Source organism: Dinoponera quadriceps, unplaced genomic scaffold, assembly GCF_001313825.1.
Source record: "Dinoponera quadriceps isolate SergipeBrazil2010 unplaced genomic scaffold, ASM131382v1 scaffold1280, whole genome shotgun sequence".
NCBI classification, from domain to species: Eukaryota; Metazoa; Arthropoda; class Insecta; order Hymenoptera; family Formicidae; genus Dinoponera; species Dinoponera quadriceps.
Window position 1 is genome coordinate 1106975 of NW_014555813.1, and position 15258 is coordinate 1122232.

The 15258-nt window shown below is 44.0% G+C and overlaps 1 protein-coding gene across 5 annotated transcripts in view; it reads left to right on the forward strand.

Moving 5' to 3' along the window:
* The window catches only part of LOC106745461 (serine/threonine-protein phosphatase 4 regulatory subunit 1-like), a 148194-nt gene that overhangs the window by 117542 nt on the left and 15394 nt on the right, over window positions 1-15258 (forward strand). For all 5 annotated transcript variants that reach the window (XM_014621078.1, XM_014621077.1, XM_014621076.1 and 2 more), the window contains one exon: window positions 10906-11018. In XM_014621078.1, the coding sequence (XP_014476564.1) occupies window positions 10906-11018 (113 nt within the window). The remainder of the gene's footprint in view (window positions 1-10905; window positions 11019-15258) is intronic.

Here is a 15258-nt window from a genome sequence, read left to right on the forward strand (position 1 = left end):
GGGGGGGGGGGGGGGGGGGGAGAGTGGAAAGAGTCGAAGACGCAAACAGGGCGAAGAACGGCTTCCACGGTGCTGCGTGGATCACACGACGTTGTGTCGCGGCTGTACACGCGAGAAAGTGAGAGAGAGAACGAGGAGAGAGAGAGAGAGAGAGAGAGAGAAGATAGGAAGCACGCGCGCGCTCTCGGTCGGGAGGGCGAGAGGAACAGAGGGCTACGAACGATGTGGAACGGGGATGACGGGAAGAGGGTGGGAGAAGGCAATGCGGCGTTGGGGGTGGGGGCAGTGGCGATGTCCTAGCGAAGGTCACGGCCGGGAATGCGGTTTACGTCCGTCGGTCCAAAGTGGCGTGCCGCGTTGCGGAGCTCTCTCTCTCCCTCCCTCCTTCCTTTCCTCTCCCCTCCCCTCTCTCTCATCTCCCCTCCCTACCTCTTTACTCACTCACTCACACGCTCCCTTCGCTTTCCTGCCCTCTCTGATACTGCCACCCCCTGTTTCTCTTCCAGCGTTTGTGCATTCGTCGCTATCTCTCTTGTTGTTTAGCTCGCTTACCCTTCTTCTCTCTCTCTCTCTCTCTCTATAGTCCTGCGGCGCAGCCAGACTGCAAGAATGCACCAAATGCACCGTACTGACCGATGCCCGTCCCTGTTCTACCGCTTCCACTTGTTTACTTCGGCCGTTCTCCTTTACCTCTCTCCGTTCTTTCTCCTTCTCTTCAGCGTCCTCACACACACACACACACACATACACACACACCCTCGTTCACTCGATCTCTCTCCTTCGCGGTTCTTCATTACTTTTTTTCTTCGATCGACTACTCCGCCTCCGCGGGTCACTCTCACATCCTTTACGTCGCTCTTGCCGCCGCCGTCGCTGCCACTCCCGGGAACAGTCCGCTTCTTTACCACCGTATGTGATGCTTCTTCCCCACGTCCTCGCGCTGTAAGATCCTACGTAGGTCCGAACATACCGTACGCACGCATATATACACGTATATGTGAACCGCAGAAGCGCATTGTCCTTGTCGAGTATCGGGTCATACTTTGCGACGCGCGCGCGTTCTCACTGCGTTCGTTTTCATGCGCGTTCTCTCTCTCTCTCTCTCTCTCTCTCTCTCTCTCTCTCTCTCTCTAAACTTGGGAAACGCTGTTTTCTGTTATTCTTCTCCGCCGTATTCTCTGACTGCACTTCCTTTTACGTTCTGATCCCGCAATGACTCCCTCTCGTGACAATGCGTCATCAGTAGTATTGCTCATTGCTCGATATCGGCGATGAAGTATACTTTTTGACGTGCAAATTTGCAGTTTAATCAAATAATTAATTGTTGCATTCACAAAATAATTTATAAAGGTCAGTTTTGCGTAAGGCAACGTCAACATGCAGACATTTTCGAAACGACATGCCGTCGCTAATTCTCCATTCAAAATTTATTTCCCATTTTGTATAATAACAAGATGTTAACACATTGCGGACGGATGACGAGATATCTCGTATTTCATATTGCGTCGTTAGAGGCGAAAACAATACCCGGCACTGGGTACGGTTAGCAATGTCTGGTCCGCAATGTGTTAATAAACATGAGAGAGATCACCATAGATCGATAGACGATAAAAATGAAGAAGAGTGTACTTGAAAAACGGGATCTGAAATTTGGTGTGTCGCACATTACAAGTAAGAATTCGGTAAAGTCGAATCGCACGCGAGATCACACGCAAAGCAGAGGCCTCGTAGCGAGATTTGACAAACTCCCCACCTCCCTCTTCTCGTCTCTCGCCGACCTCGTCTCGTATATCCCTACTTTATTCCCGTCTGTCTCTTTGGCCCTGACCCACCCAAAGGATGCAGTCACCCCCTGTATGGCCGACAGCATGTAAACGGAGGGGAACGGTTTCCGAACGCATACGTACGTGTTGTAACTAGGAGGAAAAGAGAAGAATGCATACGTATACAGACGACTACCCGTGCGTATGTGCGTGCGTGTACGCGCGAAATGCATCATGTGCGAAGAGAGAGAAAAAGAGAGAGAGATAGACTGCAGGCGTGGTAGGTAGGGTGAGTGTCGGAGGGAGTGCGTTCCACAAATCAATACTTATGTTGAATCCCGTGCGTGCGTGCGTGTGTGTGTACCAGCCGTGCACGACGCACGGAACGTGTCATCCGCCGACGACCCAAAACTCCAATAGATGATATAGCAGCTGCGTGCAGACTCAGCATATGTCGCGCGCTAACGTCAGCCAAATCTTAGATTTCCCTCGCCCGGGTTGAGCTCAACGTGGTAAACAATTGGAGATTATTTCCAGTCACGTTGCCCGTGGCCGGTTGTTTGAAATGTTATATACTTTCCCGGATTACATTCAGTCCTACGTCTGTATAGATTTTGGTGCAAATGACTCGGGGGATTTATTATTCTTTGGTTCATACAGCGCTTCGAGTCCTACAGTCGCGCGTATGCCGGAGGAATTCGAGCGCAGGAACCATTTCGATAGCTATCTCGCGCTCTTCGGCCGAGTAAATCTCTAATTTGCTTTCTTAATGTGAATATCTAGGTTGACAATGACGACGGCGTTTAGCGGATCGATCACATGGAATTCTCAGATTGGTCAAATTAATTTTTTAAATTTCCGGTAAATTTTGAAATTTGAAGTCAATTATAGGGTTCAATTAACCCTTTCGGTACATTTGACGAGTGAGACTCGTCATCTACTTACTTGGGCATAAAATGTATTACTTTTACGTATTAATCCATATAGCGACAAATTAAATCCGTTCCATGGGCATAAAAATCTTAAAATAATTCAGTACTCAAAGGGTTAAGCAATAATTAAACAATAATGGTGCATTTGTGTCTTTTGTCTGTTCAAAAGAAAACAATTGCGAGTATCAGTATCCAATGAGTATTCTTTAGTGTATTAAATTTGGCAATCTATAAGTACATTTTTTGGTCGTAGTATGTTATTTATTTTTTACTTAAAGGAATACAATATTTGTGTGTGTGTGTGTGTGTGTGAGAGAGAGAGAGAGAGAGAACTAACAAAAACTGTAGAAATTTGTAACAATTCTTTTGTACAATAGACTTTCAATAGTAATAACGAAATTAGACATGCTGAATACTTCTATACGGAGCAATGATTCGTTCGATGTTTATCAGTGCTAATTAATTTATGAAATTAATTCCAAATTACTACACTATCGTGCGATTGGCCAGTACACTATGCACCTCAAGAAACCGGAGAAAAAGATCCATGATCGACCGGGGGCGACCCCCCGGTGGCATTCCCGCACCACATCGTGTAACTGCACCTTCGGCGCGACGCACTCGCCGCTTATCCGATATGCGTGAGGAATATGTGTGTGTTCACGTTGTGGCAGCGACGTCTCTGGCGGAGGTAGTGGGAGGGTTCATTCAGTGCGCCTCTCTCTCGTCGTTGTGCGCATGCGTCCGCCGGCCGCGCGTACACACGCTACTCACGCTGACTCCCCCCTTCCATTCCACACGACGGACGGGCGTCGCTCCACACACACACACACACACACACACACACGCATACTCACGTGCGAATGAGACACGTATGTACACACGGGACCTTGTACCCCTACGGTATATGTACACGTACATTATATACGAAAGCGCGCGCGCGCACTCCGCACGAATACCGCGAATAACACGTGTAATAGTAGTAGTAACGTCTGTCCGTCCGTCCGTTCGTTCTTTCGTTCGTTCGCTCGCTCGCTCGCTCGGTGTTTCTCCTCGAGTATAGGCGCGCAAAAGAAGAACGGCCATAACAAAAGAGAGCAGATACGCGCGCGAAAGTAAGGAAGAAAGAGGACGACGGCGAACACAGAATCGAGTGACTGGACCTGCGAGGAGGAGGAGGAGGAGGATCGCATGCCGCGCCGTTGTGTATCGCGTTGCGATCGCTCGTTGCGCAGAGGCGCGCGCACACGCGACGTTGCGTAGTATTTCGCGCGGCTCTGTTACTCGGGAAATTTACCGCCACCACGTTGCGATATCACTCGCGATAAACGTGGCTCCGTTAAACAGCAGACTGATATCAATATATTGCTTTATCGCGCGTCGCTTCTTTCACGACGGTGATCTGATAATATTACGACAGCAGTGTCGATCTGAAGTAATTATTAAATTACATAGTAATTAGATATATAATGATTACTTATCTTAGTAGTATATATATAATAATAATTAAATAATGTAATGATTATATTATATATTAGTGGCATATATAATATATAGTACTCTGTGTGTGTGTGTGTGTGTGTGTGTGTGTGTGTGTGTGTGTGTGTGTGTGTGTTACATACGTGCGATACATATATACATTGGATACGCAGTAAATCGGGGTATTGAAGGTTTCGTTTTGTCAACCGTTTTTACGACGATTGTATTAGTGAGAAGCAGCGATATTGATAAAATAATACTCCCGGGTCATTAAACTCGGAAAGGGACTTAATGGACGATAGATTTAATTTCTTATCTCGGTATGACGACTGTGTTACTTTACGTATCCGGGAAACAATTTGGCCAGCTTGAGCCTCTCGACGTTTTAAAGCTGACCGACGCTTCAAACGGAATGATTTGTTCTTATGCGCGGGACAAATGCGAAATACTCAGTCGTTGACAACGGGAAATTTTCTATTTATTATTTATTCGAGACACCTGAGGTAGGATCTCGGTTTCTCCATATAAATTAAATCTATCGTGATCCCCCGTCGGAGTCTGTAATCGTTGGAAAGTTAAAACGGGCGGAACATATCGCCTCTCGGCGCGAGTTGAGTTAGATTTTTAATTTGCGTTCTCGAGCGCGCGCACACCGCATGATGACAAGAACGCGCGTAGGCTTCGCAAATCGTACTGCAAGATAAACGAGTATACAATAGCGGCCGTGCGAATCGATGACGGATACACTAAGATTGGTTACACGCGAAATACCGTTTGATGAGAATTGTCGGAGAGTGAAAGTCGGCTCGTGTGATTTCACCGAACCCTACGCAGAACGATTTCCCTCTTCGTGCGACTGAAATTGTCCGAGAATACGATGATCGATCGATTATCGAGAATGCCATCTATACATACCTACAATACGCAACTATTGAACGAACCAATGTTCGATAACAAAAAAATTATCTCACTGCAATTTAGAGCTGGTGCCTATACAGGGAAAAAGGATTTCTTCAGATTTAGTATTTCTATTTATTTGACTGAAATTTGTTTTTCATAGAAACGACATGTACGAAATCTTATTTGTTTGAGTAAAAATTGCATTGTCTCATTCAAGAAAATTCCATTATTTAACAGAAAGAACACTTATTATTTGAAATAATATATTTTAACCAAATAAAATATTATTTGGCTACCATAAATATGTGAAATGAAACAATTTCTTTATAAGAAAATTATCTTTCGTTCCAAACAAATTTTTTATTTAAAATGAAGATACGTAATTGTTGGAAAGTCTAACAATCGTACTAATTAATCGGAACATTAGTTTCTTTGGAGTGTATGCCAATGATAAAATTCGTTTGGATGCAATAAAATTTACCAAATTCGAAGAAATCTCTCAGCGTACAATATATTTTGCTTCACCAATAAAGAAGTAACAATTGTCTCTTTCACTCAAGTACGATAAGTTGTAACTCAACATGATAAAAGCTCATTCCCCCTACGAAACAAATAAACACGATTTTCCGAAATCCCGCGACGCTTCGTCCTAACAATTGTGTTATGGCGTTTTTCTTGGGGGAGGGGAGGGGGGCCGTGCTCTCTCGATCGCGAGTTTTAAGAATCACCGTCGTACCGCGCACAACCGTGCGAATCGACGGATTCGACCGAGCCGAAAAAATAATATCGACGTGTGCGTGCGTGCGTGCACGCACACGCTGGCATCCCCGACGAGAGGGCGAAAGTGGGAGCGAGCGAGCGGGCGATAGAGAGAGAGAGAGAGAGAGAGAGAACGATCGTAAAGCGCGGTAGAATGTACTCTCTGACACAGGGCCCCGTATTGCTTGGCGCGACGCGCAGCGTGCGTTGCATTCCCCCGCGGTGCATTGACTTCGCCTCCCCTCCAGCGCCTCCAACCACCCTCTTCGTGTTCCCCCTCTCTCAATCTTGTTCCACCAGCCCTCCTTACTCCCCTCTATCTCTCTCTCTCTCTCTCTCTCCTTTTCCTGTGCCTTTCTCATTCTGACCTTCTCTCTTTGCGCCGAGTCCTTCCATGCCGCCGGTGATACCGCCGCACTCCACCTCCCCCTGCGCCGATGCAAACGCTATCCGGCACAACAACAACATTCCTTCTCTCTATAGCCCCTTCGTGGCACGGAGATTCCGCTACCAGACTCTCTCTCCCTTTCTCTCCATCCTCTTCCTTCTCCTCCTCGTCTTTCTCTCTCTCTCTCTCTCTCGCGCGCGCGCGCGCGCTCTCGCTTTGCCGCTTCCTTATCCCCCTTCTTTTTCATCATCTTCATCATCTTCTCTCTTGGCATCTCCGCGCGGGTGAGAAGAGACGGGAAAGACGCGCGTTGTTGAACGGCTCCGCAAAACTGGTCGCTGGCGAATCGCATGTCCGATCAACCCGATGCCCATCGGACAACTGCGCCGCGCATAGTTTCGCCGCGTATCTCGTTCGATCCTTTTTCCATGATCGAAACGTCGCGCGGAAAATTGAAACGAAATTACACAAATTCCTGTTTTATGCGCGTTTGCTTCGCGTTTGCGTTAAACGGAGCTAAATGTAAACGTGAAAAAGCTGGTGCTGGAAAGCTTACTTATTTAAAATTTCATATCCAGTTAATCTCTTCGTAAGAGGAATATTCTGCCGTAAAATAATATTGTAGGGTGATGATGAACACGATGAAATATTTCCCCTTATTCATTCTTACCGAAAATTCGATCAAGTTAGAAACGGAATAATCAAAGTTCGTTGTGAAGATGTCGGTAGAAATTAAAAAATTTTATATGAATTTTATATGCATTTTATACGAAAAATTTTATATGAATTTTATATGAATTTTATATGAAAATATCTATCTTGATTTTCAAGACTAATTTTTTGTACTCATTCTGTGCACTCAATGTCTCCAACTACCATCCCGCCACATACACAGAGAAAACAAATTTTGCTAGAACAGCAAATGTTTATCAACATAGTGGCAGCAAGAAAAAATTCCTTTGGGCAGCGGAAAGATTGATTAAGAATATTAATTGTCCATATATCCGGCAAATGGCAATTAATACTCTCAACAAATCTTTCTGCTGTCCAAACAAATTTTTTTGCCGTCAATATATTGACAAACATTTGCTGTTCCAGCAAAATTTGTTTTCTCCCTATAAATGATTTGCACCGAGATACTGTCGCGTCTTTCTCATGGATCGCACGAAAAATCCTTTTTTCATCATTTAACGGGATTTCATTGTCATCGGGCCACGCGTAATCTTTTTATGGATGCCCAAGAAAGAGCGTTCTCTTCCGCGTGCTGCAAGCGCACCTGCGCGCATCTTTCTACCAGCCGGGAATTCAAAGAGGAACGGCACGATGCTATCGGGTAATATACAAGACGAACCTGCCGGGGTATTTCCGAAAGCGTGTACGTGCTAGGACAGGTGTCGGAAGAGACTAAGAGACCCCGGAGAGAAATCCAGAACACGATGGACGCGTCGGCCATCGAAATATTTCTTCCCTGTAACGTCTCGAAGCTTGAAAAGCGTCGGCGCTAAAGAGAGCCTTTGCTAACGCGCCTCGCCGCTTTCCCTTTCCTACGATCGTGTCGCTTTCGTTTTCTTTCGCGATCCTTGAATGCTCCGCTATTATATATCCTTCGATCGGTTCCTTTCATCGTCGTCTGTAAGGTGGGAAATTCTCAGCTTCGTTTAAGGTCCATGGGCCGCGGTCATTTTGATTGATGATCTCGGAAAAACGAGAAAATACGCGCTCAAATGTGTATCTGCGTTTAATCTGTATTTTTAATTTCAATAAGCAATGTAATAATTGTGTCATTTAGCCGCAGGTAAAATTTAGATTCAACACAATGACGGGATTGAATAGAAATGAAAGTAAGTTATGTTCATGTTGTAACTTTTAAATTCATTGCTCGGCATAAAAGATTCTTTGTAGCTTGGATGTGAACAGTCGTTATCACACTCTTACAGAACTTAGATAGGAGAGCAATATTTTATATACAATAAAAAAATAACACGAACTTCGATGATTAAGACGAAATATTGCGAATAAAGCATGATTGAAGCTTATCTTTGTCGTGATTTCAAAATAATTTGGATCAAGCCTGCTCGCAATTTACTTTACTATTTTTTGCTAACGTATTTAAACAACGGAGTCTCGAAATACTGGCACTTGATTTAACGTTGGAGGGAAAAATAGAGTCGTGAAGTAGAAAGGCAGCCTAAATAAACTTTCAAGTTGGGTTAGGCTATGGATTAGTGAAACCTAGACAGAACTATGTCTCATTTTACTGAAAGCCCCGGGACACAGACAAATTAACGTTGTGTACTTCAGAAGGAACCGGTAACCTTTTCAGTACACTGTCGGATCTCTCAATGTACAAAATACAACGAACGAACTGGCAAAATTTTCCAAGGAACTTAATAAATTTGACGCAGTTTTTTATCTTTCGAGTTTTCGTAATTAATTACATCGGAACTTTTAAATAAACGTCGATGGATTTTACGCAACATCGAATTTTCAAATTCTTGAACCATGTAACTTTTCATATAGATGCCATATATGTACATATACATAATACGCGAGTATATTTATTTATTGTTCAAATAGCGCTCAACGATCATGTATAGCATTATTCCTCGTTAACATTTCTGCGTCTTTTTCTCTGCGATACTTAAAGTCGTAATTAATAATTAACCCTTAACGAACGACGATTTTTAATGTGCGAATATGGCGAATATGGCGGCATTCGTTCGCTAAGGGTTAAAATATATCTAATCAGCGTCACTTTTTATGCAAACGCGCATCCGTGAATTGCGCGTTTGGTAGTGCGCGCAGCGACATGGCAGCTGAGCGCCAAGCAAGAAGCCACTTGACAAGACGTATAAAAAATGGCGCTGATTGGCTAGAATCTACATGATAATTGCTGCTCTCTTAAGCGTCGCAGAAAAAAAGTGATTCGGGGTCTCTAGAATTCGGATTTTTAACCAAAGGAACAGCGTTATTCAATCAGTCAGACGCCAGTCAAGGCACACTCTGAATATTGCGGAAAAGTACCGAGAGGAAAGGAAGGAAAAACTCCGTGTCCTTCGTCGTTATTGGCGAACTTGCGGCCATCTTGAATGTGCAGGCTGCAGGGGAAGTGTCCTCCGCGGTCGTGCTTAAATTTTGGGCCAGGGGTTGCCTGGGTCCCGCCTGGCGGGCGAAATCGTTTCGTCATTCCGCGTACAGGTGTGTAGAGGGCGCCTGAGAGCAGAGGGATCGCCACGGCATGGCGCTCTCTCCTCACTCACGGCGCACAATCTGCCCGAAGCGAGACTTGTCTCGTGGCGCGAAGACGACGCTTCGCGAAGCGTGCCCGAAAATTCTGGAGGGAACCTTCGTCTTCGTTCTCCTCGTTCTTCGCCGCCGCCGCCGCCGTCCTCGTTGGCGGCCATGTTTGCGCGGACACGGTAGGCGTTCACGGGCGGCACCGGCTGGTCGTACGCTCTCCAACTACACCGGAGAACCCGCCGTCCCCACTCGCCGGTACGTCGTCGTCGTTCTGGTGGGGCACCGCCGACGTTATTCCGTTGGTGTCGCTTCCACCACCGCTGACGCTCTGTCGCCACCTCCTCTCCCCCTCTCCATCGCCCCGTCCTGGCGTCCCCCACACGCTGCTCTCTCTCTCTCTCTCTCTCCTCCACGAGGGGGTAAGTTACCCCTGGTGTCACGGTAGGGGNACTTCGTCTTCCACTTCTCCTTGCTCTCTCATCATCTTTGACTCCGCTTCTCGAGATCGGCCGTCTTCATGGCCTCCGATGCTACTCGCTACTCGCGACATCGTCTTGTCTCGGCTCGTACTCACCCCTCCTTATTTGCTCCGATTTTCAGTTAATTTCTTTTTTCTTTCTTTCTTCACCTCACGCGACGCCACCTCCCCTTTCTCCCGTTTCTTCGGCCATCACCTCCTCACCCTCCTTTTTTCCTCTTTCTTCCCTCCTTCCTCCTCTTTTACGACCCGAAACTTGGAGGAATGGTGGCTGGTTGAAGCCTAACATGGGTTATGTATTTAATTATCGAGCTTATCCGAGTTCGCTGGAATTTTAACGGAGGCGAACGCACCGCGAGATGCGGCCGGGGAAGTATGAATAATTGATGAAGATAATCTTTCGTATACGCAGCCCACGATGATCTGTTTTATATCTTCCTATTAACTCCTCAAGATAGGCTTTAAGATGCACTTCACGTGCCATCATGTGTGCGATCGTTAAAGCGAGCATCCTCATGTTGCTTCCTAGTATCTTCATTATCTCCGGAATATTTTCTATCTTCTTCTCTCCGACTCGCGGTGCGAAGAGACAGTGGTTAAACCGATCTGTTACTTATTTGATTGTTGTTAGACAAATCACTTTGTCCGTGTGTTAAACTGGGCGTGAATCGTCTTTTGATTTCTCGACTTCTAATCAGGAACTATACCGAGCGCATGAAAACTAGAAAAACTGTTTGCAAGTAACTGGACGATATTCAGGATAAATTGCGCGCGTTATCGCTTCGATTGTCTACAATCGCGGTTTAATATCCTCTTGAGATCGCTTGAGATTGTTCTGTTATTTATCGTATCTTGCGAGTGAAATTGAAAATAATTCTGTTGTACTGTGAGTGTTATAAGAGATCAGACGTAAAAAAAACGTCGAGAGCACGTTGTTCTTACTTGCTGCGCTATATTGATTTGCAGGCAAATGGTCGGCCGTATCCTGCTGGAGATGTTTCGCGCGGCCATCAACAATGGGACGAAACTCGTTTTGCCGGAGATCATGCACTGCATACAGCCGATTATCGAAGATACCGGTAAGTCGTACACAATTATCGAAGCCGTAATTATTATTACAGCCGCATTAACAGAACACTAACATCGCCGGTGCACATTGTTAGCTTGTTTTTCGATTTTGCGCACGATACTAGGAATCATAAATGCTTGAGAACATCCGGAGGGTAAAGTCACTAGAGTCATTTTTGGAGACACATCGTGTCTGGTTAAGTCCAGCGCTACGAATGTTCGCTGTCGTTTCTTCGAATAGCGAAGTATCAACAGTGCTGGCGCACAAATATCTGGATACGATACGTCCAACTCGAAAATAGCCGGTGTCACTAAATGTAGCAAACATAGAGCCATTTATGACTGCTAATGCGCTCACATCTTACGATAATTTTCTCATGTTGAAAACACTATCTGTCACTGCTGTCGCATCGCCATGTCCGAGAAGCATTTAAGAGAAATCTTATCCAACGAGCTTGATTCTGCATTATTTTACTAAAAAAAAAAGAAAAAAAGAAAACATGGCCTCTCTGCAGTCTCAGAGACGTGTGTTTATGCTCTTTGATCACGTTTCACCTACGAACGCAATATTAACCCCGATGAATAATCTCACCAGTATGCTATATATATATATATATATATATATACACATACACATAACTCTACGATTAAATAATGAGACCGATTTTGCTGGAAAGAAGAACAATTGCAATGGTTTTGTTTAGTAAAGAGAATTTACTTAATTCGAAACGCATCTCTCCAACTTGAAGTCCAACACGGTTAGCCTACACCTGAAATAACCTGTGGAGATCTTCCGTTAATTGGCTTGCAGGGAGTATGTGATGAATTTTCGAGCGCTTCCGGTATCTTGGAAATATTTTTCTTTGGTAATTTGCTTTTCAATAATAAATACAATAGCTGCATTGCGAATGCCCAGTACTATGAATATAAGCAAGCATGCAGCCATGTTTTTAGGTTGAAAACCCTATTAGAGTGACCGTCCTGTAACCTGACACAGTCGTGCAGCAAGAACTCTCATCTACCTGACTCGCGAAATCCAGACCTTACGCGAACAATTCGCTTCCAAAAACATTCCGAGACGTTTGGCCAATAATTGCCATAGTGACGGTTGCACCGTTCGGGACAAATTTATGTGATGGTTGATACCCTTGGTGCCGTAAAAAGAACTCAACATAGCCTTCGGTGTCCTTGAGCATTCTTGAAATTGCAATGTTTTTAGCTTCTGGCAATTTTCCGTGTCAACAAGAAGGGTCACATTGGAAATATCATGTTTCGTCGCCGGTTACGATCGCCTCCGAAGATTTTTTCCTCCGGTTCTCCGAGGCTCCGGCTTCTCAGGAAGTTTTTTATGTCTTTAACACGCCGCCCTCGCGGGTGTGGTCGTATTATTGATCATCCGGCAAAGATGTATAGAGAACAAAGCATAGACTCCTATTCTCGAAATCCTACGTCTTTTTTTTTTTTTGCCTCCTTATCTTGATACCGGAAACGTCCACAATTTGTAAGATCGCCTAACGGCTGGTATCTTTTGTTCTTGTACTTTTTCTTCAAATTCCTCGTTGCGAGTCCGAATTGTTGAACGTGTCCTGGCCTTTCATTATCCTTCATATCCTCCCAGCTATCTTGCAATCATACAAACCAGATAAATATTTGTGCAGAAGATAAACACGCTTATCCCTGTATTTACTAACTTATTGTCACCATCTCAGTTGTACCTTTTCGTCAATTTTAAAACAGAATTTAACGTCTGATTTTTGCGCTTTTGGATCTCGGATCTACTAACTGTAGTAGAGGTTTCAACAATAAGTAGATTAAGTTATAAGTTTTCAAGTAATAACGTCCGTTGATTATAATGGCGTTAACAGCAAAATTGATAAAAAGAAGAAAATTGGTCTCGTTATTTAATCGCCTAATTAAATACGCTAAAGGGTTTAATGTGGCACATTGTTGTCAATTTTGTATATGTCTGATGTGAAAGGATTGGAAATATCTGCTGAGCCAAATCCTTCGCACCATTCACGCATGTCGTAAACATAAGTGTGATTGGTTGCTGAAACTCTTTACCGCCATCGTCGCTGTTGTGACGCGGCGTGCCATTTTTCTTTTGCATCTCAATCATGTTTTCCCGCTGATGCTTGTGCAAATTCACTCGCGTCCATATTAACACAGTTAACTCATTTAGAACTAAGAATTGTCGCGTTCGTGAAATATAAAACTTCACCGTAGAATGATCCGTGAATTCTGCGTACCAACTGCAGTTTAAACTAACTGGTGTCTCGGCACTCACAGTCGGTAATTGCAGTCGCGACATTAACGAGGTATCGATTTCGACGTTTGAAATATCAAAACTCCCGGGAATCCTTGAAATTTCTCCCTACAACGTAATTTTAATCACTAACTTTTGTCACGCAAAAATCTTTCCCGCCGATCTCTTTAATCTGTCCCGATAAATTCATAAATATGAGTAAATAAATATGATTTACACGCGGGGGAGGGGGGGAGGGGGCGCTTTGATTCACGGCCTGTGAGACCCGAAAATTTCGGTCATTCGGAAATTTTAGATTTCGTCGCACCCATTTATTTCCGCAATGTGAACCACACCGCCCATGTGTGTGGCGTTTCTTAATGATATATATCACATAGAATATCGTTTATTTTTCGTTACAATTGACCGCATGTGTTTTACATTTGGAGACGCATCAATATCGAGCACAATCGGCTGTAATAAGAGGGCTGTTTCTCGGAGAAAGGCAAAGAGAGATCGCCAGTCGCTTTCATGAGGGGTGGAGGGAGGGAGGCGTTAAGATACGGTGGCGTTGAAGTAACGCTGTCTTTAGAAGTAACGACGAGAGAACGACATGCCTCCACTTCCGGTATGACACGCGACCGTGCCGGAAGTCGCTTGTGGATTTGAGAATACAACATTAAGCCCGTCACGATATTTATACGTGGGAGGGCACGATCCCTCCTCCCCTCCCCTCCCCCTGGTTTCAACGTAAACTCCGCTCCGTTCTTAATTTAAACATCACCATTTTTGGTTACAAAGAATCTTGGGTGGCAACTTATCGAGGTACACGGTATACATTGAACTTACGTGCGGAGTAAAATTGTGAGATAAAATCGAGTTTCGAAATTAATTAGATGCATTTGATGAGGACAAAACTGGCATGTAATGATTTTGATCGCAACTTATAAATGCGTACAAGTTCGCTGTTGGCGGACGACATGAAGTGCTTATGAAGTAATCGTCGTGAGATCGCTTATACATATTTGAAGACTAGAATTCTGCCCAAAATTCTTGTAGAACTTATAAAGCCTTGTAAAATATAGCAAAAAAATCAGGAGAGAACTGTAGCGCGATTAAGTGAGAGCAGCATAAAATTTGCCCCTCAAAGTTCGTCTTGTATCGATTTTTTCGCTCAATGGTTGGAACTGTTTGTTTAATATATTATAAATTATGGGATTATTAAAAATAAAACCGATACATTCAATAATTAATAACACTTAAAGAGTTTCTGCGAGTTGAAACACCTATTGAAACACGCGCATGGATGAGATTGTAAAATGGTGTCTCGAATATGTACAAAACGCGTGAAAGTTATACTATGCCTCGATAAAATATTTCATGCAAACTTCTTTCATGACGAGTGTGATGTAAAATAAATTCCACGGATGCGCGTATCACGCTCGTCAAAATATTGCAGTTTTTGTTACTGCAAGGAGATGCATCCTGAGACTATCATCTCGACGAGAGTTCGTCGGCGGATACTTCGAAGGAAAGAAGCGTTTCCCGATAGTTGGTACCGCTTGTAAAAAAATGTCAGTATTCGTGCACGCCGGTCTTGCCGCGAAAAATGTTTTTCTACCTGCTATGTTACCCTTATAAAGAAACTTAGAGAATAGCATACCGGCGCATTCCTTTTTGACCTGATAGACCGCGACCGACCGGCCAGCCGACTAACCAAACCTCTTTTCTAAAATTCCCAAAAGTATCTGAAATTTGTAGGGATTCTCAGGATTGGATATATTTCTTTAGATTTTCTATTTCTTTTTCAAATGCGTCACGAATAACACCACGATTTGCCCTCGTTGCAAATTTATAACAGTCACATGATCATTTGTCGACAATTATTGGCATTAGGATTGAAATATTTCGACAGAACGAAAATAACGAAATGTATCTTGAATAGGAACACGTTATAAATTTGAATTATAAATTTGAAAAATGTAATTATAACATTATATATTGCA